Below are 25,913 nucleotides of genomic sequence, written 5' to 3' on the forward strand. Positions count from 1 at the left end.
GCACGTGTTTTTCTGCCCATGCTAGAATGTAGTTTACCTCTTTCTGGGCTGCTTAGCTCCTGGTGCCTCCCTGGTGTTTGATCTAAGTCACCCTAGTGGCATTGCCAGACTTGATCCCGACAGGGGAGTCCTGTAACCTGGCAGTACAGAACACCTAAAATCCAAAGGCTGGATCTTTTTGTTCAAAGCGAACAGAATGATGATCTGGAATGGAACTGCGAATAAGAAACTGCCTTGAATGAGGATACCATATTGCCAAGCAATCTCATGCACAACCGTATAGAGGGATACCGCTTTCTTCTTATGATCAGGACCAGCTTTTTTTTTTTTTTTTAAAGAGGGGGAGACAACATCAATCGCACTGCAGGATTCCTATTAAGGTATCCAATCTTCACCCATCATGGTGTGTCTTGCCATTTCTGGACCTTCAAGGACCAGGTCCCTCATATTATTTGGGGTCCACACCCTTGGACCTGTAGAAGACCCTGTTGGAAAATTTCCTTGGGCATAGTGACCAGGGTTCCAAACTCCAGAGTCCAGTGCCACATAGGCCGCATTACAGGCAAAACCTCGCCTTTGCTTTCTGAGGCTCGGACCCCATCTATCTTAGCCTTTTTTTGCCATCCGAATTGATCCGATTATAACGCCCTTTTACTGGGACATGATTAAGTTGAAGAGCTTTAACAGCCATGACCATCACCTTCAAGACACGGGCAAAAAAACTGAGGTACTTCCTGTATGGCAGGAGTTATAAAAGGGAGAACTTTCTGTCTATTGGTTTGCCAGTGTCCATTCACCTATAGGTGGCATATAACCCAGTAATTATTATGGCCTGCTCTGTGTCCCGCGATGTACGATAAAGAAATTATAAATGGTTTTCCAATCTTTTTTACAAATAAATATCTGAAAAGGGTGGCATACATTTGTATTCCGTCCCCTTTACTCTAATACCCCTAACTAAAATCTAGTGGGACCAATTACCTTCAGAAGTCACCTAATTAGTAAATAGAGACCACCTGTGTGTAATTTAATCTTGGTATAAATACAGCTGTTCTGTGAAGCATCGTGAAGGCCAAGGAACACACCAGACAGGTCAGGGATAAAGTTGTGGAGAAGTTTAATGCAGGGTTAGGTTGAAAATATCCCAAGCTTTGAACATCTCACGGAACACTGTTCAATCCATCATCCAAAAATGGAGAGTATAGCACAACTGTAAAGCTACCAAGATATGGCCGTTCACCTAAACTGACAGGCTGGGCAAGGAGAACATTAATCAGAGAAGCAGCAAAGAGGCCCATGGTAACTCTGGCAGAGCTGTACAGATCCACAGCTCAGATGGGAGAATCTGTCTACGGGACAATTATTTGTTGTTCACTCCACAAATGTGGCCTTTATGGAAGAGTGGCAAGAAAAAAGCCAGGGTTGAAAGAAAGTCATAAGAAGTCCCGTTTGTGAGAAGCCATATGGGGGACACAGCAAACGTGGAAGAAGGTGCTTTGGTCAGATTAGACCAAAATCTAAATTTTTGGCCTAAAAGCAAAACGCTATGTGTGGCGAAGAACCAACACTGCACATCACCCTGAACACACCATCCTCACTGTGAAACATGGTGGTGGCAGCATGTTGTGGGGATGCTTTTCTTCAGCAGACACAGGGAAGCTAGTCAGAGTTGATGGATAGATGGATGGAGCCAAATACAGGGCAATCTTAGAAGAAAACCTGTTAGAATCTGCAAAAGATTGAGATCGGGGTGGAGGTTCACCTTCCAGCAGGACAACAACCCTAAACATACAGCCAGAGCTACAATGGAATGGTTTAGATCAAAGCATATTCATGTGTTAGAATGGCCCAGTCAAAATCTATACCTAAATCCAATTTAGAATCTGTGGCAAGACTTGAAAATTGCTGTTTACAGATGCTCTCCATCCAATCTGACAGAGCTTGAGCTATTTTGCAAAGAAGAATGGGCAAAAAATTCACTCTCTAGATCTGCAAAGCTGGTAGAGACATACCCATAAAGACTTGCAACTGTAATTGCAGCAAAAGGTGGTTATACAAAGTATTCACTCAGGGGGGCTGAATACAAATGCACACCACACTTTTCAGATGTTTATTTGTAAAAAAAAAATTAAAACCATTTATCATTTCCTTCAACTTCATAATTACCGTATATACTCGAGTATAGGCCGACCCGAATATAAGCCGAGGCCCCCAATTTACCCCCAAAAAAACTGGCAAACTTATTGACTCGTGTATAAGCCGAGGGTGAGACATGCCTGTCCATCCCTGTGTGTGTGTCCGTCCATCCCTGTGTGTCCGTCCATCCCTGTGTGTCCGTCCATCCCTGTGTGTCCGTCCATCCCTGTGTGTCCGTCCATCCCTGTGTGTCCGTCCATCCCTGTGTGTCCGTCCATCCATCCCTGTGTGTGTGTGTGTGTCCATCCATCCATCCATCCCTGTGTGTGTGTGTCTCCATCCATCCATCCATCCCTGTGTGTGTGTGTCTCCATCCATCCATCCATCCATCCCTGTGTGTGTGTGTCTCCATCCGTGTGTGTGTGTGTGTGTGTGTCCAGCCTACCTGTGTCCCGAGCCTTTGTCCCGAGCCTCCGTCCCGTGCCTTGCCTCCTTGCCTCCGTCCCGTGCCGTGCCTTGCATCCGTCCCGTGTCGTGCCTTGCCTTGGCTCCGTCCCGTCCCGTCCCGTCCCGTCCCGTGCCGTGCCGTGCCTTGCCTTGCCTCCGTCCCGTGCCCTCTTCGTCGGCGGCCATTGTAAAATTCAAAAGCTGCGCCGCCGCCTTCGCCTGTGATAGGCGGAACACTGAATTTCCCAGCAGCCTGTGTTCCGCCTATCACAGACATCGTATCATCCTCGTCCGTAGTACGAGGATGATACGATGTCCGTGATAGGCGGAACACAGGCTGCTGGGAAATTCAGTGTTCCGCCTATCACAGGCGAAGGCGGAGCCGGAGGCGCGGCTTTTGAATAGAATGGCCGCTGTCTGTCTGCTCGACACGCTGATCGAGCGGGCAGACAGCGATGACTCGAGTATAAGCCGAGGGGGGCACTTTCAGCCTCAAAAAAGAGGCTGAAAATCTCGGCTTATACTCGAGTATATACGGTATGTGCCACTTTGTGTTGGTCTATCACATAAAACCCCAATAAAATACATTTACATTTTTGGTTGCAAAATGAGAAAATGTGAAACATTAAGGAGTAATACTTTTTAAAGGCACTGTATAGTGGAGGAATAAATGAAGCCACTGCAAGGTATGTTACTAGCGATCACCAGCTGTCCTGGCATCACAAGTCGCTAGACGTGTAGAACTGAAAAAGTATTTTAGTCTTAGTTTTCACAACCATTTGAGCCAGTCAAATGTAAACAAAATAATGCTAACAATGAAAAGTAAATACCCCTTTGGGTCTGGTGGTATAGATCTTAAGGAGAACCTACCAAAATCCATACCAAACCCTTATTTGAGCATGCAGCTTGACAGGTATGGAAAGAGAAAAATAGGGGTCCGTCACGCCAAAGCACCTTGTCCCCATGTTGATATGGACACAGGATTCTTCCCCACAACCCTGGCTGGTGGTTATGGGGGGGTCTTGCGGGCGGGGGTTTATCAGAATCTGTAAGCCCCTATGTGAACGAGTAGTGGGTATCACTAATAATTCACAAATAAAGTAAATAAAAATACAAAACAAGTTAACAATTCCTTCATATAAAATAAATAACTAATAACTGCCCCAAAACACCCCCCCCCCCCGCCCATAATGAGGGCATGTGGCCTGGTTCAGGGAGGGAGGGGCGATGCTTACTCGACCCCCCCCCTTCCTGATCTGTCAGGCTGCATGCTCCGATGAGGGTCTGGTACGAATTTGGGGGGGTAGGGGGGTTGCGTGGAGTCCGTCCTCCCACCCATCCATACCAGGCCCTCTGAGTTTAGTATGGATTGTAAAGGGAAGCTCACGCCGTTTTCGTTTTTATTGCTGGCATTCTTTTTGCACACAAGTCGCATTTACAGCAGGCAGGTGCAACTTTCATGCGACGTTTCAGGGTTTACATTGAAGGTTTTGACCCTCAAGTCGCATAAAAGTTGGATCAAAGTAGTGCAGGAACGACTTTAAGATTGTAAAGTCTTGTTTTTTTTCCTCTAAAAACAACAAACATGGTATACTTCCCTGTTCTGTTGCAGCTGATTTGCACAGGTCAGCCCCGATCCTCCTCTTCTCGGGTCCCTCTTCGGTCTCCTGGATCCTCCTCCTGTTGAGTGCCCCCCACAGCAAGCATCTTGCTATGGGGCACCCGAGTCATAGCTCCGTGTGTCTATTCAGACACAAAGCCTTGCCCCGATTGGCTAGCTGACTTTGACAGCAGCCAATGATGTCACTGCTGTCTCAGCCAATCAGGAGAGAGACACTCAAAGGGGTGAGACACTCGTGGACATCGCTGGAAAGAGAGGGACCTCAGGTAAGTATAAGGGGGCCTGAGGGCTGCTGCAGACAGAAGGCATTTTATCTTAATGCAAAGAACGCATTAAGATAAAAAACCTTCTGCTTTTACAACCCCTTTAAGTCGCACAGATATGAAAGGTACTTATTCAGAAACATGGGGTGCCACTTGTCATGGGACTTTGGGGTCCAAAATCCCATGACAAGTCACACAAGTGTGAATGGGGCCTAAGACTAAGGAACTACACTAATACTGTGAGCAGACAGCGCTTTATTGAATAAGAGGCATGCAGTTAGATTGATTTACCCAAGGTAAATAAACTGTGCACTGCAAATGCAGTTGCGTTAGATCTGAGGGGAAGCTCCATCATCCAATAATGTGCAAGCAAAGATGCTGTTTTTTATTTTCCCTGCATGTTCCCCTCAGCAACTGCACTTGCAGTGCGCAGACTATTTACCTTTATTATGTATCTTCTGTAATATCACACACTTGCATACCTTCTCGCAATCTTTTACTGTATGTATGCACCTTCTCGCAGTCTTTTACTGTATGTATGTCTTTTAATGTACACTAAGCTGAGCATACACACTTCCACTTTAAGCAGACAGAACCCATGAGTCTACGTGCACGCTGGTCTGGTCCACGTACATCCCAGCCCTCCTTCCTGGTCTGATCAACACACAGAGCCGGCGGATGGCTTTCACAGGACACACAGCGCGGAACAATGCCCAGACCAGAGACTCATCTATCTATGCAGGACTACCCTGATGTGCCTGATTTTGCTTACCTTAATGTGAGTGTTTTTATACCTTTGCCCTAATAAATGTCATACAGTCTATATTTAGTAGGCGTCTCTATCTTCTGCTATTTCTCTTAACTAGGCCCATTAAAACACTAATAATAAATCGTCAATATGATAAGATTCAAAATAAAATGAAGGGTGAAGGATTGTGTATATGGGATTGTATGTTTTTTTTTTTGTTTTACTAGATAGACTTGTGTCTTTTTTCAACCTGACTATAACTAAAATAGCCTCTGCCACATTTATAAAGCACTGTTGTGTGCTTTGGGACTCTGAAGCCCAACTTGTCTTCATAGTTACATAGTAAGTGAGGTTGAAAAAAAGACACACGTCCGTCAAGTTCAACCTATGTGTGTGATTATATGTCAGTATTACATTGTATATCCCCGTATGTTGTGCTTATCTAATAATTTTAAAAAAATTATCAATGCTCCCCGTTGAAGGGAATTTCACATCCTTGCCGCTCTTACAGTAAAGCACTCTATGTAGTTTAAGGTTAAACCTCTTTTCTTCTAATTATAATTACAGTGGCCACGTGTCTTGTTAAACTCCCTTCCGCAAAAAAGTTTTATCCCTATTGTGGGGTCACCAGTACGGTATTTATAAATATATCCCCACTCAAGCATCTCTTCTCTAGAGAGAATACGTTCAGTGCTTGCAACCTTTCCTCATAACCAATATCCTCCAGACCCTTTATTAGCTTAGTTGCCCTTCTTTGTACTCGCTCCATTTCCAGTATATCCTTCCTGAGGACTAGTGCCCAGAACTGGACAGCATACTCTAGGTGCGGCCGGACCAGAGTGTTGTAGAGCGGGAGAATTATCGTTTTATTTCTGGAGATAATCCCCTTTTAATGCATGCCAATATTCTGTTTGCTTTGTTAGCAGCAGCTTGGCATGCATGCCATTGCTAAGCCTATCCACTAGGACCTTTCCATCCTAGATTCCCCCAGAGGTTCTCCCCCCCAGCACAGAACCCTAGGAGACCCCACTACCCACCACCCCTGACCATTCTGAGCACTCCCCATTTATCAGCACTCTCTGAACTGTAGCCAGTTTTTAATCCATGTACTCACCCTATAGTCCATGCTAACGGACCTTATTTTGTACAGAAAACATTTATGGTGAACGGTGTCAAATGCTTTCGCAAAATCCAGATAGACTACGTCTACGGGCCTTCCTTTATCTAGATGGCAACTCAACACCTCATAGACGGTTAATAGATTAGCTTGGCAAGAACAATTCTTCATGAATCCATGCTGATTACTGCTAACGATACCGTTCTCATTACTAAAATCTTGTATATAGTCCCTTATCATCCCCTCCAAGAGCTTGCATACTATTGATGTTAGGCTAACTGGGCTGTAATTCGCAGGGATGAATTTTGGGCCCTTTTTAAAAGGTGGTGCTACATTGGCTTTTCTCCAATCAGCTGGTACCATTCCAGTCAGTAAAAATTAGGAACAATGGTCTGGCAATTACTTGACCGAGTTCCCCAAGTACACTCTGATGCAAGCCATCTGGTCCTGGTGATTTATTAATGTTAAGCTTCCAAAGTCTAAATTTTAATTCTGTCCTCTGTTAACCATGGAGGTGGTTCCTATGATGTGTCATAAGGATGAGAACTGCAATTTTGGTTACTGAAGCCCCCCGATTCCCTCAGTGAAGACTGAAGAGAAGAATAAATTCAATACATTTGAGTTAGGCCTGGTTCACATCTATGCATTTTTTAACGCGGCCGGGGACTTTTTTTTGTTTTATGGTTCCATAGCCTTCAATGGATCAAAAAAATAGGATTTTTAAAACAGCTTACCTGTAAAATCCTTTTCTTTGATGTACATCAGGGGACACAGAGCCATAGTAATAACTATGTGGGTTATATAGGCATATCAGGTGCTGGACACTGGCACGCCCCTTAAGGTGTGAACTTCCCCCATATAACCCCTCCCATTACTGGGAGTCAAGCAATCAAAGTGTATAAGAAGAAGAAGGGAGGGACCTCAGTGTCCCCTGATGTACATCAAAGAAAAGGATTTTACAGGTAAGCTGTTTTAAAAATCCTATTTTATTTTCTTACATCAGGGGACACAGAGCCATAGTAATAACTATGTGGGATGTCCCATAGCAATGGCAACTGAAGGGGGGAGACAGAATCAAGGAAACAGGAGGCCAGATGACTCATACTGCAGCCTGCAGTGTATGCTGTGCCCAAAGGCAATCTCCTCATGACCTTTAATATTGATTTGAAAAAGAAAAAAAAAAAAAAAAAAAAAAAAAATCGGATAAACGTCTGAACCAAAGACCAATGTTGCGGTCTTACAGATCTGAGCCATAGAGGCCTGATGATGCACCATCCAAGCAGCACTAATTGCCCTGGATGAGTGTGCTCTTAATTTGAGAAGGAAGAATTTTCTTCTTTAAGCTGAAGCTTGATCAACCAACTGACAAATCCATTTGGAAAATAGTGGATCTCGACGCTGCCTGTCCATATCTTTGACACTCTGGCAGTACAAACAAAACCTATGTTTTGCGAACCTGAACGGTCACCCTTAAATAGATTCTGATCACTCTTACTACATCAATAGACTAGTACTTTCTCTTCCCCAGATTAAGGCTTCTGGGGAGAAAGAAGAATAATATCTTGGTTTAAATGAAAACCTGTTACCACTTTTGGTAAGACTTCAGGATGAGGACATCAAAAAGACAGAGCCGTTAGTTCCAATACTCTTCTAGCAGAAGAAATGGCAAGGAAAAAAGATAATCTTTCTTGTCAAAGAACCAAGAGAATTTCTCGTAAGGTTCAAACTGCTGATTTAACAAAGCCGACAAGACCAAATTTTAAATCCTAAGGATTTAGAGGTGCCTTGATAGGGGGAATAAACCGTGTTACCCCCTGAATAAGCTACGCACCAAGAGTAGGAAGCAAGAGGCCGCAGGAAAAGACATGGACACGGCCTGGATCTGGCTCTTGATAAAAGTCAAGGGCAGCTTCATATCAGATCCCATATGCAGGAATCCTGCCTATTGACATACCTCCTGGGGTGCCAACCCCTGGATCCATACCAAGAAACCTATGCCTTCCAGATTCTATAGTAAGCGATTCTGGGAGCTGGATTCCTGGCATTAGTCAAAGTAGACCCTACTGAAGGAGATCACCCACGATTTTTATAGTGGGATTCAACAGTCAAACCTGTTAAATTCCTTGTCCGTAAAGTAGAATGAAATACCGGACCCTGTGCAAGAAGGTCTGGCTATAATCCAAAAGGACTTCCAACTGCCCTCCTTATGATCTCGATAAATTCAGATCTCCTGGGACCCGCTTGGGCCATCAGAATCGCCTCCTTCTGTTCCTGCTTAATCCTGCAGGGAAGGCGCGGGAGTAGCAGAGCTGGAGGAAATGCATAGATCAGTGAGAACTGATCCCCTGTTCCGCCTGCTAGCGGACCCCTCGTTTGACATAAAGTTAAATGTGGACGTGAATAGGTCCATGTCCAGAGTTACCGCATCTGACATATTGCTAGAAAGATGTCGGGGTGAAGAGATCATTCTCCCGGAAATAATTGTTGGCGTCTCAAGTAGTACGCCTGAAATATTAAAAATTACTGATAGGCAAGTAGTGTTGTGTTCTGCCAAAGCTAGAACATTATTCACCTCTTTTTTATTTATTTTTTGTTGTTAGACTAAATCCTGTCAGGACAGTCCTATAATCTGACCGCCAAGATTCAATGGCCAGATGTACCGCCTGAAACTTCCAACAAAGTTGATAGGCAAGGTCCTCTAACCTAGACCATCTCCCCTGGACAGAATCTTCTTCCAGGGCTGCTCCCCAGCCTAAAAGCCTGGCATCTGTTGTTAACACCTTGCAGGATAAAGATTTTCCCTCCTGCTGGATAACCACCAATTTAGGTTCTGACCTATGTCGGGAGCCAAGCGTATTGGAAACAAACCAGGCCTGAATCCTCTTTATTCCAGACCAACAGGATGGTGTCCTGAAGCAGTCTCTGAATAAAATTGTCGTAAGGGACGGCCTTGAAGGAGGCCACCATTTCCCTAAAAATCTCCTGCAGCCAAAATGAAGGAATTTTCCTTTCCTGATAAGTTAAATTAGTCCTACAATGGAACTGATTCACGTCTGGGGTAAGAATACCTTCTTCTGTATGGTATCTATAACCATCCCCCAAGTAACCTCCTTGATGGTTTTAAGGAGAATGTTCCTAGGCTGAGAATCCAAAATAGAGATTTCAGCTATCTACAGCTGAGATCAGACTCTGGTTTTAGACCTGAGACTGAATGATCTATTCAAAGTAGATCTTCTAATAGGCTAGGACCGCTATGTCTTGAGCCTTTAACCTGGCTAAAGGAGGTGCCAGAATCTTTCAGAACACTCGTAGTGCCGTGGCCAAGCCAGATGGCAGTGCCACGATTGATAACATTTTATATTTCAAACCGCAGAGATTTCTGGAAAGCGGGAAACTTTGGCATATGGAGATATGCAACTCTCCTCCTTGCAGGACGGACACAGCCGATCAAATTATGAAAGGATCGGATGTTTAAGTGCCGATTCAGATCTCCCAGATCTAGAGTGGGTCTTACCTCTCTGCTTGGCTCTGGGACCTTAAAAGGTTTGAGCCAAAAAACCCTGTTCCACTAAGGGAATCTCTGACATCCCCGACTAGGATAACCGCTGATCCAGAGACCAGAAAGAGACACTATTTTCCTTTCTGCTTTTTCTTTCCTTTTTTTTTTCTCTGAAACTTTAGAAGAATGCTTTGAGGAGACTGACACTCTTGTATAAGACTGCCACATCAGCAGCCCAAAGGACCCCACAGGCAGCACCCAAAAAGGACACGAACCCCGGACCCTTGGATCGAAAACCGACTGGGCCATCCGGGCTCTTGAAACTCTAGATGTAACCTAGAGAAAAAAATAAATAAATTGCAGATATCACTCTGCTCTTAACATTGTTCCTGCCAGAGAATCGCAGGACCTTTGCCCTCAAACAAGTGGGTGTGCTCCTTCATGTGCCTTAGCATTCTGCTTCATGGGCTTTCTGCCCCCAAGATCCTGGTGCTGCCCCTGGGAACTTTCTCCTGAACCTGACGATTGAGACCGTCGAGACTGCCTAAAGGCAGATACCCCAGGCATAGAAGAGGCTGCATGATTAAAGGAAAACTGTTTGAATCTCTTTTTACTGGTAAAGATAGCTTTAACCCTTTTGGATGTACTTATCCACTCGAAATAGCCGTACCCCAGGAAGGGACACAGACTGGCTAAGGGTTTTCACCTGGTGCTTCGGCTGATCAATATCTCAGCCCCGGACCTCTGCAAAAATGCACTAGTCCAAGTATAAGTCATAGGGCTTAAATGATCGAGTCCTTCATAGCATCTGTAAGACACAGTACGTCAAATACACCAGCCCCTTTCTGGGCCTGCTGATCAGGCAGAACTTTCAGGTATCTCACAGCTGTTCCTTAACCCTTTGTAGTCCACATTCCAATGCATTGGCTTGACTCAAAATGTGCTCCACCACAATAGTGGAGCAGACGTTAAAGTGGGGTACCCCCTAAAAAAAAAAAATTAAAAGTCAGCAGCTACAAATACTGCAGCTGCTGGCTTTTAATAATTGGACACTTACCTGCCCCAGGGTCCAGCGATGCGGGGGAACGAAGCCCCCCCCTTGCTCCCCGCTCCGCTCGCGGCGCCGTCATGCATACTGTGGGCACCCGGCTGTGGCTTCACAGCCGGGCACCCACTGCGCATGCGCGAGCGGCGCAGGGCGCCGTGATACGCCGTACAGTCACCTGGGACACATGACAGGTCCCAGGTGAATGTGCGGCACGAGGGGAAGTGATGTCACCAGCCCGGGCAATGAGGAAGGCAGATTACGAGGGACCCCCTAGCAACCGGTATTTAGAGGTGAGTAAAAAATTTTTTTTTTGCCAATTATTTTGTTTTTATTTTTTTTTACGAATTTTAAGCAGTTTTAATTTTTTGGTGGCAACACCACTTTAAGGGGTTAATGGACTGAGCTACTCCAATTGCAGCCAGAACTGCAAAAGACATCTTGTCTTTAAAAGGAAAATCCAACCTTAACTTGCTAAATCCTTTAACATCAGTGCATTATCCACTGGACATGTGAGATTTTGCTCACTGAGGTGATTGCAGCATTAATAGCTGGAACACCATTTCTTTCATAAAAATTTTCCCATTCAGAATACATAGCTATGCATTTTTACTGCTTTTTGCATCTTGCAGATTTGCACTACAGAACTTGTTCCATAGGACACCATGTTAAATGAAATTAACCCCATTAGAAGGTAGATACCTCAAGAGCCCATGGCAGGCAACAAAAGGGTTAAGTAAGGGAGTAGACTAACACCTGACTTGTGCGGCTACTCCCTCCCTGTTAGGATCCTCTGAAGAGGAAAAATAAGTATCTTCCAATGTTTGGGAAGATCTACCTGATCCCCAGCCTTCTGCACCTCAACAAAAAGGCCCAGAGGACTAGATGGGAATCTGCTATGTTTAGCCCTACTATGGGGAGACATCATAGCTATAATCTTTTAAATGGTAGAAGAAAAACCTGTTTGTATGAAATACAGGGACAGAAGTGTTCTACCCTTGACGGCTTCATCTGACTGGTTGTATTTTTCTTTTTACCTCCCGGGGAGGAAGACAGACATTCTTTTGAAACGGTTTTTAGTTTGTTGTATACCATTAACCCCTTAGAGGGGTTCCCAGTCCCTTTGTCACCCATAGCTTACAGTACAAAGCAGAGGCAGTACCGAAAAAGAATGTTTCACTGGCTAGGCTATAGTACAGTACAATAACTATTAGTCCTAGCTATACAATACAATGTTGTCAATCAAAAGGAAGATGCCTGTGTCACCAAACCTGCCAGCAACCACTCTGCTCTGTCCCTCCACCACCAGAATTCAGCTTTTCCTGTATAGCTTAAAATACTTCCTACACGTGTGGCCGGCGTCTGATGCCATTTAGCCACACCCCCTTTCAAATAGGGAAGTGTATAAGTGCTGGCAACATGGCGGCCGGTGGCGGGGGGGGGGGGGGGGGGGTGTAAAACGGCCACGATTTGCCCCAAAAACAAAAAACTATTTTTTTTCCCCATTTTTCTTTTCTTTAAGAAAAAAGAGGCAGCGGGCTGGCATCCAAAGGAACAAAAACCGCCACTCTGGGAGCCCAGGAAGTGATCAGACCCCCCTTCATACCCGAGGGCCTGAGCTGGCTTGAACGGAGAGGAGAGTGAAAGCTTCTGCCGTTTCCAGCATCAAAATGGTGAGTGCTCAATACAGCCTCCAGTGGTGACACATAGACATGACATGTCAACATAAATACATGGAAGGAGAGATTCCTTGCAGAAAATCTCCCCTACCTTTCCGCCGCAGGGCTTTATCAGAGATAAAAAAAATAAAAATAAAAAAAAACTATCTTCGCCCTTCACGGTAGGTTCCGAGACCTTGAAAGGAAACTTTCAGGAACAGGGGTACACTCAGGTAATCCCGCAATCCTGGGCCTGTGAGAAGACCCTGCCAGTAAACTTTTGTTGGCCTTACTACCAAAAAAGTACTGGATCCCAGGGCCCAGCTTAAAAGCATTCGCAAGCAAAACCTTGTGTCTTCGGATGATGAGGCCCGGGTACCATTCATTTAGTCCATTACAGAGACATCAGAACGGATCCGGTCAGGATGGGTGGCTCGCATCAAAGGATTACTGTCCGTGGAGCTCAGTACACACATCCTTGCACATGCCCAACACCTTAGACACTGGTGAAAAAACTGAGGACTCCCAGTAATGGGAGGGGTTATATGGGGGAAGTTCACGCCTTAAGGGGCGTGCCAGTGTCCAGCACCTGATATGCCGATATAACCCACATAGTTATTACTATGGTTCTGTGTTCACTGATGTAAGAAAAGAAATGTGTATTGAAAAATGCAAAAATGCACCTGAAATATGAAAACTTCAACCTGCATAGGCGTGAACCAGGCCTGAGGGAAAAACATAGGTCAGGAGAGGAAAATGTGACCTGTTCAAGATCACATGAGCACTTCTCTCCTGTAAATGAGGCTCAAAACTGCTTTCTGCATTTTATCACAAAATGTATAATACAGTACAGCATGTAAAATTTCTAAAGATCTCCTTTGGTTGGGAAACCATTTAAAAAATAGGCCTCTTAAAAGGCACAAAAATGCACCTGGGTGCCTCTGCTTAAAAGAAGTACAGTCAAAGCTTTTCTGGCTGTACTTCTACTGTGGATCACAGGAGTGCAGTTTGTTCCGGGGGAGTAGAGAACTGCTGACAGTCACCAACTGTCTGCTCACGGAGCTTAAAGAACCAAACGATCGGAGGTGTTCGACCGCTCAGTTCTCAGTGTTAGAGGCGCTGGGGGACAGATGCTGCATCAGACTGAAGCTGCATCCAGCTAGGCAAGTATGAATCTGAAAGAGAGAAAAAAAAAAAGTTACTTTCCCCCCATGAACTGTAGTCCAAATTCACCTTAATATGTTAAACTCCGATATCTTTTTAAGCATAAATTATAACAGCAAGATTGCTACAGAGAACCGTAGACAGTCCCAGGATTAAGATGAAGTGACTCCAGCTGCACGGTAACTCTAGGACAAGCAGAAGCTCATTCTCCTGTGTACACTATAACCCAAAGCAGAATACACAATGCAAAAGGTTATCCTTATTAACAAACAGCAACTGATACCTACCATAAAAATGACAATGAGCACTAGACAAATCCCGACTATGATTAGAAATGGTATTAAGTAGTATTCCAGTGGCATGGCAGCTTCAGGAACTAACAAAAGATGGGCTCTGCACAAAAAGGTAAACAAAATTAATTTACAGTCCACACAGAGAACAAATCAGAAAAGCAAAAATTCAACTCTTGTAAAATACCTGTTCAATTGCTAGGTAATCTACTTTTAAAAAAGATAGTGCAAACAAATATTTTCTCTAGGTATGATCTATTTAGGTAATCTATGATTATGTCCAATATAATGGTAGGTACCAGGCCAGTACAAAATCATATCTAGACCTGCAGAAGTAGAAATAGAAGTACAAATATGAAGATCAAAAAAATATTTAAAATATTTCATGTTCTGTGAGCAAAAATTCAGATCTAGGATCCAACAGTATACAAAAATAGTAATATTTTTTTTTTTTTTTTTTTTTTTTTTTTTTAGGCAAAACCAACGGAAAACAAGACTTCATTAAACAAAAAAACAAAACAAAAAAAAAAAAAAGTGGGACCAGACACAAATCATGAATTGCAAATCCCTAAAATGTATCCTACCAACCCTATGTCCTTGTCTGACAGTACACTCTAAGACACCGACTGTGTCTGCAGTAATATTCTCAAACTGAATCATGAATTGTATGAGAACTATATAGTACAATGTGTCAGGTTAGATAAATTTGTATTCACTGCAATGTATGGCAGAAAAAAAAAATCTCAAATGTCCCTTGACAATTGTAGCCATTCCTATGTCTCTGCATGGAGTAGATCCCCTATAACTAGTTGTCCACAGTAATGTTGATGAATTGTGTGGTAATAGCAGGCATCCACGCAGAAAATGATAATTCCAGTTACCTATAAAACAATTGCACCAACTTTACAATATGTCTTTAATAGGTAATCTGTAGTATTATCAAATAGGTCAACACTGAAAAACAGGTTTCAGATAGGAGAACATGATGAATATCACCCTAATAATGAGCTACATGCAGAATGACTTTTACAAACAAACAGCATGTCCTCTCTGCCATATAAAATAGTAGATCCACACAAGTGTCAAATACATGGGTGGCTTGGCACCATATTACATTCTAAATATGGGTATAACCTGTAGCAGGATAAGGCAGGTGGGGGTAGCCTTTTACTCTGCAAACTGGCCATGGCCAGTTACACAGTAGGAGACAAATGCCTAACAAGCAGTGATTGACAGTGCTGATCTTGGGTTCCAGGAACTTGCCAGAGTCTAGTGTTGAAAGCAAAGGAACATGTCAGCCAGGGAAGAGGACACATCAACCAGTGGGAAGGAACAATTGCGTGTGGCCATTTATTTATTGTGCTATGGGGAGGAAGGCAGAGTACCCACTGCCAGAGGGAGGGGTTATGACAGCCAGGAGGAAGAAACAGTGGCATGCAGCAAGATCCTGGAAGGCATAGCAACTGAAGCTGGTTACCGCTTAGTCCTAAAGTGGCATCACTGCCTTTGTTAGATGTTGCTAGAGTGGGGGAGATGGAGAAGACAGCATCTATAACATGGCAAGTTTTTTCCATTGTACATGGGTCACTGTTAACACCGGACTTTCTAACAGGTATGCGCACACCAAAGGCTGTGGTAACAGTTCTTTTTTCAAATCCACAAAGGGAATGCCCATAAACTGGGCTTCATGCAGGGGAGGAGATGACAGGCAGTAATAATAGGATTTTTATTACAGCTTACCTGTAAAATCATTTTCTTGGAATACATCATGGGACACAGAGCCTAAGTAATTAATGGGTTATGGGCCACCTTCAGGTGTTGACACTGGTATACCCAATCAAGGAAGTTCACTCCCTATATAACCCCTCCTGCTTCCAGGAGCACATCAGTGTTTTTAGCAAAGCAATATACTTAAATCCCAAAAGAGGGGAGGGTCCTCTGTGTCGCATGATGTACTCCAAGAATTTTTTTACAGGTAAGCTGTAATAAAAATCCTATTTTCTTTATCGTACATCATGGGACACAGAGCCCAAGTAATTACTTAATGGGACGCCCCAAAGGAATCCTAATTGAGGGGAGGGACAACCCACAGGGTACCCCCAGACTTGAGGAATTATACTGCTGCCTGCAGCACACTGCGCCCAAAGGCGATATCCTCATACCTCCTTACATCCACCTGATAACATTTTTGTGAATGTATGCACTGAAGACCAAGTTGCGGCCTTAAAGCTCTGAGCCATGGAGGCCTGGTGATGCACTACCCAAGAAGCACTAACCGCCCTGGTAGAGTGCGCCTTAATTTGAAAAGGAGACTCTTACCCCTTAAATTATAAGTTTGAATTATAAACTTGCCGAATCCACTTAGCAACAGTAGATTTTGACGCTGCCTGTCCTTTTTTAGGACCCTCTGGCAGAAAAAATAAGACATCAGTCTTAAGAATCTGAGCAGTTGTCTTTAAATAGATTCTCAGTGCTCTCACTACATCAAGACAATGGAGTGACTTTTATTCCCTGGAACATGGTTTTGGAAAAAACAATGGCAGGACCACTTTTGGCAAAAAGCCTGGACGAGGACGTAACACCACTCTGTCCTCACGAATAATCAAATATGGCTCTTTACAGGAAAGAGCAGCCAATTCCGAAACCCTCCTTGCTGAGGCTATAGCAACCAAAAATACAAGCTTCCTTGTCAGAAGGACTAAGGGAATAATGCTATATCGATTCAAATGGCTGTTTTTGTAACACTGACACAACTAAGTTAAAGTCCCAAGGGCTTAAAGGTGATTTAACTGACGGATTAATCCACATCACCCCTTACATAAAACCCTGGACTAAGAATGGGTAGCATGTGGTCTTTGAAATAAAATCCATAAGGCTGAGACTTGGCCCTTAGCAGTAGAATAGAACGCAAGACCAACTTCATCTCTATGCCTAATTGTAGAAAGGCAAGAATTCTGCCTATGATATATCTCAGAGGGTGCCAACCCTTGGATTCACACCAGGAAACATAAGCCTTCCAGAATCTATGTATAGTTCTGGAAGTTGGTTTCCTTGCATTGATTAAAGTAGAGATAACTGACCCGGAAAGCCCACGCTTCTTCAGAATGTGGGTTTCAATAGCCAGGCCATTAAATTTAGTGTTCGTAAAGTAGGATGGAATATTGGCCCCATGGGAGAACAGGTCTGGCCTTAGTGGAAGGGACCACGGACCCTCCACTGCCATCTTTACGATTTCTGCAAACCATGACCTTCTGGGCCATGCTGGTGCGGCCAGAATTACTAGTTTTCTTTCCAGCATGATCCTGCAAAGAAGTCAAGGCAGCAATTGAGTAGGGGGAAATGCATAGATCGGCAAGAACTGATCCCACGATCTCACCAACGCATCTGTTCTGCACGCGAATGGATGCTTTGTTCTGGACACAAAGTTGACTAACTTTGTTGAACTGGTAGCTAGAAGATCTCCGCCCAGAGTCCCCCATCTTTGACAAACAGCCCAAAAATATGTTGGGGTGAAGAAACCATTCCCCTGGGAATAATCTGCTGGCGACTTAAGTAGTCCACCTGCCAATTCTCTATTCCAGAAACGAAGACTGTCGATAGGCACAGAATATTTCTTTCTGCCCAAGTTAGAATTAGTTCACTTCTCTCTGTGCTGAGAGAGTCTTGGTGGCCCCTTTGGCGATTGATATAGGCCACAGCCATGGCACTGATGGATTGGACCCTGACAGGACAATCCCTTAACCTGGAAATAAAGGCTTTCAGAGCCAGACACGCTGGCCGAATCTCTAGGATGTTGATAGGCAAGGCTTTTGGTTCTTGCACAGTTGTATTCTCTGTCGTTACTTTCCAGATAACTGGTCTGAAGGATTTACCTCTCAGATTGTGAGGTTGAAAAAAGGTTCAACTCCAGTTGTCTCCTCAGCAGAGGAGTAATCAGTTTACCTTTCTTCCTGTTCACCTGAATGTAACCCCTCATCCTCTACCCACTGGTCTAAGGTTGTGGATTGCAGATGCAGTTAAAGTCGCTAATTTTCCTTCTAGGCCATGCAGAGCGGAGGAAAAACGCATTTTCAATCATGTATACAGGGGCTGAATGTTTTCTTCTCTAGAGTCCGACGGTGGAGACAGTTGCCACTGCCTAGAAGCAGCTGCCCCTGGCGCAGGGGAAGGAGTCAGTTTAAATAAAAGGACGTTTATACCTTCTTTTCGGCAAAAGAGTACCTTTCCTGCTAGAAATCATTTGGATGTATTTGACCAAATCCTCCCCAAATAGTCACGCCCCATGAAAAGGCAAACTAGTTAGAAGCATTTTTGCAAGATGCTTCGGCTGACCAATTTTTTAACCACAGGGTCCTATGCATGTGTTTTAGCGCAAGGCGGGACGCTTGATGGATAGAGTCTTTTATGGCATCTATGGCAAAACATAGCACCTTTGGTAGTTTGGCTAACTCATGGGCCTGTTGTGTGGGGACCTCCCTAAGGGCCTCTTTGAAGTGGTCCTTTAGGATGCGTACTGCAGCAACTGCAGACTGAGAAATGGCACCTGCCAGGAAAAAGAGGATTTTAACAAAAATTCCAACTTCTTATATGTTGAATCCTTAAGCATTTATGCATTGTCTACTGAGCAAGTTACATTTTCATTGATGCTGGAAATCGCAGCGTCTACTGCTGGTACTTTCCATCTTTTGTGAATTGCTCCTCCATGGGATAGAGAACTGAGAAACTCTCTGGATGGAGAAAATGCTTATCCGGATGACCCCATTCAGCATCAATAAGCTTTTCTAGTAATGCATGAAAAGGCTGTAAAGGTTTTAAAGAACCCAAGGATGGGACCAAACTTTCAGCTGACTCTGTTAAGGGTAGTATGAACGTGGAACGAACCATCTCCATAAGAGTTTGTACCATCAATCTCATATTGCAAGGATGCAAAAGGTTCATCAACTGTTTTCTCTGCAGAGGAAAAATCCGCTTGTTTTTCAGTACCAACTGTTCCCTTGGTAAAGGGTTTGAGGTGGGGAAGGGGGATCTAGCACGCTTCCTATCCCCTTGAATGGGGGATGCGATTAAAGCCATTAATCTTCCTTTTAAGCCCTGCAGGGCAGAGGAAAATGCATCTTCAGTCATCACATATACAGGGGCTGAGGTGTGAGAAGCAGTTGCACCACCAATAGGTTCCAATGACTCACCCTGGCTTGCCATATCTGGTATCTCCGGAGAGGTTAACAGTTTGGAGGCATGAATGGAGTTCCCAGCGCCTGGGGGTGGTATATTTGGCACCCTTATGGTAGCTCTGGAAAAGTCACAATGTTAAGCACAAAAGCAAAGGCACTTTAAGACAAATATACTATTTGCTGAGCAATAGTCTAGCAATAATGTTACCATACAGATCAATTTCTGATGCTGAATAACAATTGTATTTCCTGTACTGGAAATGCCTGAATACACCATTACATGACCCAGTGCTCCTGTGTGGTAGCCTCTTCACTTCAGCTGCTCTAGAGAGAGCTCTTGATAGAGACTTTCTATCATAAGAGCATCAGCTTTATATGAGAGACTTCAGGTGTGAACCCGAACTTCCCAGTGTGTGCTCCACGTGGATTCACAAGGGGTGTCACCTCTTAGACCACACCCCCTTTCAGTGACCTGCTCTCCTCCTTTCAAATTAATTTTAGCCTGCGTGGCACACATTCGGGACTGTAATGCAGACCCGAAGGAGGAGGTTGCCGCCGCCATCTGGCACTCCTGGCAGTTTCACTGTATGGGCACAACAAACTTTAAACAGGCAAGTAAAACATAATAAAATGTTATTAAACTGCTGCTGGCTGCTGCTAAACCTCCCAAACCAGAACAAAGTTCCGCTTGATGTACTCCTTTGGACCTGTACAGCACCCCTCAGGAGCAACTTTAGGTAATGTAGCAAGACCAAAAAGAGTCCTGGTTCCTAGGGTCCAGCCCTCAAAGAGAAGCGTTACGGGCAAAACCTCGTTCTTCTATGCGAGGTCCGGGTACCATCCTGTGGCCTAGTGACATGAAAGTTTTTTTTTAAATCCAGCATGGATCCCTCCTGGAGCTCCTCAGAGCACATATTCACTCGTGCCTAACACCGTAGACATTGGCAAAAAAAACTGATGTGCTCCTGGAAGGAGGGGGTTATATAGCGAGTGAAGTTCCTTGATTGGGTATACCAGTGTCAACACCTGAAGGTGGACCATAACCCATTAATTACTTAGGCTCTGTGTCCCATGATGTACAATAAAGAAAACACCCAGAATGATGTGAATGACTGAATTATTGTTACTTTGTACAAATATTTATACATGAATCAATAGGTTTACATTTACATTTTTATTACTGATGAGACTTCTTTATGAATTAACGGTTTGAAAGTAGTGCCAAGGAGGATGGTCTTGAAGCAGCTTACCATTTTCTAGCACACCATAGCTCTGAACTCCAGGTTCACCAAAATCAAGCATCAGAGTGGCTTCAAGCCCACGGTACTGTATGTATGGTAGATCTGAATACTAACCCTTTATCCCAGGTAAATCCTTCCTGCAATATTCGTGCAGAAGACTCTCCAATAAACACTGATGGAATGTCAATCTTCTTCTGAATGTCAACTGAAACACAAGAACATCCAGCAATCAATCACACATGTCACATGTACTTGTGCCTTGTGGCCTAGTGACAATTATGAGGAATCAGCCCATGGTTTCCTGAAAACATCTTAAGATGTTTAAAAGTATTAATTCATTAAGTGCCCGACAAAGTATTTAAACTGACCCATTTCCATAATAACTTACAACTGAACCCGTTTATTATAGTCCGAGATGTACAACAAACAAATTCAGGTGGAAGCAGATTCAATTTAGGGCTCATGCACATGGGCAGTTTGGTTCTTTTTTTGGTGCCCGGGAAGCACAGGTACAGTACAGTATACTGATGACCACTGTCTCCAATACAGAATGCAAAGGGGAATTCAAAATTGTTGGGATGTTATCAGAACTAAAGGTAAGGGGTAGAGCACTTTTACACGGGGGCGTCGGCTGTAACCATTTTACCGTTAATTTTAGCAGAGCTTTTCGGCCGCTAGCGGGGAGCTTTTAACACCCGCTAGCGGCTGAAAAAAGGGTTAAACGCACACGCTTTGCTGGCGCTGCCCATCTATTTCAGTGGGCAGGGGCGCTTTAGGAGACCCCTCCTAAAGCGACTCAAAGATGCTGCTTGCAGAACTTTTTTTAGTGTCCTGCCAGCGCACCGCTTCGGTGTAAAAGCACTCAGGCTTTCATACTGGAGTGACAGGAGAGGTGCTTTGCACGTGCTATTTTTAGCACTATAGCGCCTGTAAAACGACTCAGTGTGAAGTTGCTGTAATCTTGCAAAGGGGCAGCTGTTCCAAAGGAAGCTGCCTATTAGAGAATTTCCTCATTTTGGGATAAGGCTAAATACAAGCCTTCCTAAAAATGCCGCTCCCCCCTCCTCCTATCTATGCTGCATAGCCTGTATTAAAAAGAGCAGTGTAAATATTTTTTCTAATCCACCTGGCCACATGATCTAGAAGCTCCCCCAGCTCTGCGTCAGATAGCGGCTACTGCAGGGGATAGGGGAGAGCGCCAACAATAGAAGTAGGGGAGCGATGGGTGCCAGTGAGTGCTCTGGGAATTCACAGCTATTGTCAAGCAGTCCCTTACCCAGGGCGACTGCAGGATCACGTGACCGCACTAGAGCAGATTACAAAAGGTATTTGCACAGATTTTTTTCATGCAGGCTCTGCATACATTTTATAGAATACTTGTAATTAAGCCTTTACTACCATTTTTACATCCTGTTGCATTTTCGGGGCAAAATAAATGGAAAATCCCTCAATAGTAAACAAATAGGAATTTTTTTTCAAGAAAATGTATGCGAATAAAAATAAATAAGGAAAATCCAAGCATATAGTGTTCTAGTGCAGTGGTCCCAAAACTGCGGCTCAGGGGCCAGATGCAGCCCTTTGCTTGCTTTTATGTGGCCCTTGAGGCACCATTTCATTCACTGATAGTAATGAAGGCACACAGTCCCTCCTAATAACACAAGCAATGGAGCACAATTCCTCTTGCTGACGCCAAAGACGGGGCACTGTTTACTCTAACTGATGCTGGGACATTTTCTACTCCCAATGGCCACAGTTTGGCCCTCCTAAAGTCTGAAGGACAGTGAACTGGCCATTGGTATAGAAAGTTTGGAGACCCCTGTTCTAGTGCATAGCATGGCTTGCCGTCTTACTCCTGCTGGGCCCTGGTTTCCTATCTCCTCTGACTTTAGCTGTTGGAGCAGAAAGGGGCCATAGCTCAGTAGAAGTTTGAGGTCTTGCACTGCCGAGTTTCTGGAATGATGGTCATTAAGGCTAGCTCTATTGCCTGTTGCAAATTTGTAACCATTCTTATCGGTGTGTGCATTTACACAGGGAGACAAGGACTTAACAAAACAATTTTTGAACATTTTGAGAATTGAAAATTCAAACACATGAAGTTGTAACTAAAAGGGCACCAATCTGATTGAACATTTTTTTGGGGGGAAACATTAAACAAGAATTGGCTTGGTTGCTGTGGGATACAAAATGCAATTATGTGCAATTGTTCTCTTCGGTTTGAATGGATAAGCCCTATAGCTTCTTATGATAAAAAGTGATAGATTTAAAGTGTATCTATAGCCTAAACTTTTTTTTTTTTTTTTTGGATAGAGTAGGGAAGGTTTAGAATGAGGGTTGGCAACAGGTTGATCATGGCCATGTTGAGGCATTGAAGGTTTTGGAAGAATTTAGTGGGCCCTGGTCCCCCTAAAGTTGAGAAACGCTGTTCTAAGTCTTTAAGGAGTTTTGGTTTTTTGAAAAGAAATCTAGAAAACCAGCTACTCTGATAGTCTTTTAAAATATAGAAATCATTGTTTGATTTAATCTTACCATACTCATCAACGGCATAACTGACTGTTGTAATAAATTTTATTGAAATTTTAAATAACATTTTCATGAAAAAAATAGAGCTAAGGCAATCTACACTGTACCAAACACTCATCTTCTGTCAAGAACTGAAGAATTTTTATATTTGCAAACGAGTCATATTGCAGAAGCAGAGGAAAATGAATTTGCCATATGTACCTTCATTGGACCCCATGCTGATGAGTTCATCGGAGTCCACATTGTAAACAATAGCAGCCTTGTATCCGGCTCTCTGAGCATTCAACACCTGTACAGAGACACAACACGTTAACTTACAAATCTCACACTTAAGTGAGAATAATTCTGGCTGGCGTTGTCACACCATTCTCAGTTGTAATACAGAAAAATGATCTGTCCCCACCAAATGCTCTTCAATAAGCACATGCAAACACAACCAAAGTAATTTATTTAATCACATACATGTCTATGTATAGACACTTTAGTTCTTTATCATTACTTGGCAATATTGACCCAGCATTTGGGGAATTATACTGAAGGCTGCTGGTGCAGAGATGGTGCAGTGGAGATTCAGACTGTAGATGAAGCCTAGGATGAAGTTTTAGGGATGACACAGCAGAGGCTCAGACTATGAAAGCCATGAAAATGTGCTGAAAAAGTGCACAGGGGGCACACGAGCAAGAGAGGCTGACGCCGTGGGTGCTACAGAGACTTAGAGCAGCAGAGATGCCAACAGAGGCGGACACAGTGAGGTCAATGAATGAAAATGGGGTGCTAGAGAGATGTAACTGACTGTGTATGTCAGCTGAGGTGCAGATGTGACTTCAGGTGCAGCTGAAGAAGTGCAGCAGAGGTTGCAAGGGAAGTGAGGATGCAGCAGAGCCTGAGGATTTGCAGACATGCAGCCAAGTCTGCTGAGACCACAGGTGCTGAGAAGCTGGGCTGTGGGTGCTGCAATACAGGGGCAAAAGGCTTTGGTAGGGACAATTTGGACTCCAAGCTTGAGCTGTGAAAGCACACCTTGCTCTAGTTCAAATGAAGGATTTAGTCACATTCGGTGTTATGCAACACTTTGTGCGATGAAGATAAGCAAGTGCCTGTGGATGTGGGAGGTAGAGGAGGAAAGGTCTCCTCATCCATTGAGGGCCTGGTTTCAGAGGGAATAGGCAATCAAATTTCCCTACCAGTTAATGGGCAAAAACATATGATGCCAAGGTTCAGGAGCATTCTTACAGGCTGTAGTCTTCCAACAGGTACCACACTATGCTTTGGGAGATCTTTAAATCCAAGATTTAAACCTCCTATTCCTGAGAAGAAGCTCCTAGAGGGGTACTGAAACAACCATAGTAGGATGAGAATATTTGTTGAGACGAGCAGCTTTAGAAGAGGGGCATGAAATCAACTGGAGATGCAAAGATGAAAAGGAAGAAATCTCTTGAAATCCTGGACAATATCAGTTCTATGTTTTTCAAGTTAACTAATATAATGTGAAACAAATTTGGCCAAAGGGTATATTCGTATACTTTACATCTGGGCTGGAGGACAGCAACTTGTTAATCTTTTGAATTTGGAAGCAGATTTGAGAAGAATGAGACCCCAGGGTTCTTACTAGAGGTCGACCGAGATGGGTTTTTCTCTGGCTGATACCGATATTTAGAAATCACGGTGTCCGATATATAATGCAGGTTTTTTGGGCCAATATGTTAGGCTGATTTTTTTTTTTCTCCCCCCTTCATCTCATGAAATCTAACAGACACCTTTCCCACTGGGGCGTTTTTCAGGCACTTATGGGCACTTATGGGCTAAAAATAGCGCCTGTAAAGTGCCTGAAAACGGCTCCCCTGCAGTCTGTGTGAAAGCCCGAGTGCTTGCACACTGCGGCGATGCGCTGGCAGGATGTTAAAAAAAAGTCCTGCAAGCAGTCTCTTTGGAGTGGTGTATACCGCTCCTCCACCACTCCTGACCATTAATATGAATGGGCACCACTGCCGAAGCGCATGCAATGCGATTTGGCAGCGGCGCTTCACGGGCGCATTTAACCTCTTCCTCGGCCACTAGCTGGGTTATATGCGCCCCACTAGCAGCCGAGTAGCACCACTAAAATGACGGTAAAGCGCAGCTAAAACCAGCAGCCTTTTACCGTCAACGCTTGCCCGTGCCAGTGTGAAAGCAGCCTTAAGCGATACAGAAAATTTCTTACAGTTAAACATTTATTAAACAAAACAAACCTCCAATCAGTTTACTTGTATGCATAATTTGGATTAAAAAAAAAAAAAAACTATTGGACGAAAAAAAAAATGGGCTAACTTTACTGTTTTTTTTTTAAATTAGTGTATTTAAAAAAAAAAAAAAAAAAAAAAAAAACAAGCAGCAGGAGGAGGTATGTCCAGATTTGTCAAAGTAATAAGGCAGCATGGAATTCTGGGAAGTTGCAGACAAGAAACCAGTCTCTCTCCCAGAAGGGAGAAACCTAGACCAGAGTATCCCCAGCTAAGTAGGCCAACTTGGAGTGCTGACTGGGGAAATTCTGGGGCTGTAGTTCAAAGTGGATTCCACAAAGTACAATGAAGTCCAGCGGCCCTTAGGATTCCCAGAGTAATGAGGAGGTGGTGAAAGATGTAAAAGTGAGAAGGAACTTGGTTGAGTTTGTAACTGTAGAGGGCATGAAGGTGTTCTAGAGGTGGTCAGTGCACCCATGGAGGCTTGCAGAGGGTCTGCGGCACTTTCAGCTAGCTTGACAAGTCTTTTAGCGTATCAGTGGTAGGCAGAGGTACCAGGGAAGGGTTCATAATAAGCTCAAGCATTTTGTCTCAATCCAAGATAAAAACCCTGCTTTTTGGTGCAGCTTCTCTCCCGGAGAATGGAGTTTAATAGGTAGCTGGTGTTCTGGCAGGGACACCCTCACAAAAGTTTGGGTTTAGTTGCAGTCTACCCCTCAAGTCATTCAACGGGTACTCGTATATACAAAGGAGGTAGGTGCTAGGTAATAAGTT

At 43.9% G+C, this 25,913-nt stretch overlaps 1 protein-coding gene across 4 annotated transcripts in view; it reads right to left on the reverse strand.

Annotated features, from left to right (window-relative positions):
* The window catches only part of RNF13 (ring finger protein 13), a 203,576-nt gene that overhangs the window by 27,950 nt on the left and 149,713 nt on the right, over positions 1-25,913 (reverse strand). For all 4 annotated transcript variants that reach the window (XM_077488192.1, XM_077488189.1, XM_077488191.1 and 1 more), the window contains 3 exons: positions 23,122-23,209; positions 20,515-20,605; positions 13,986-14,091 (listed from right to left, as the gene is read on the reverse strand). In XM_077488192.1, the coding sequence (XP_077344318.1) occupies positions 13,986-14,091; positions 20,515-20,605; positions 23,122-23,209 (285 nt within the window). The remainder of the gene's footprint in view (positions 1-13,985; positions 14,092-20,514; positions 20,606-23,121; positions 23,210-25,913) is intronic.

This window comes from Lithobates pipiens, unplaced genomic scaffold, assembly GCF_037356315.1.
Source record: "Lithobates pipiens isolate NorthernLeopardFrog02 unplaced genomic scaffold, aLitPip1_a1.2 Scaffold_18, whole genome shotgun sequence".
NCBI lineage: Eukaryota > Metazoa > Chordata > Amphibia > Anura > Ranidae > Lithobates > Lithobates pipiens.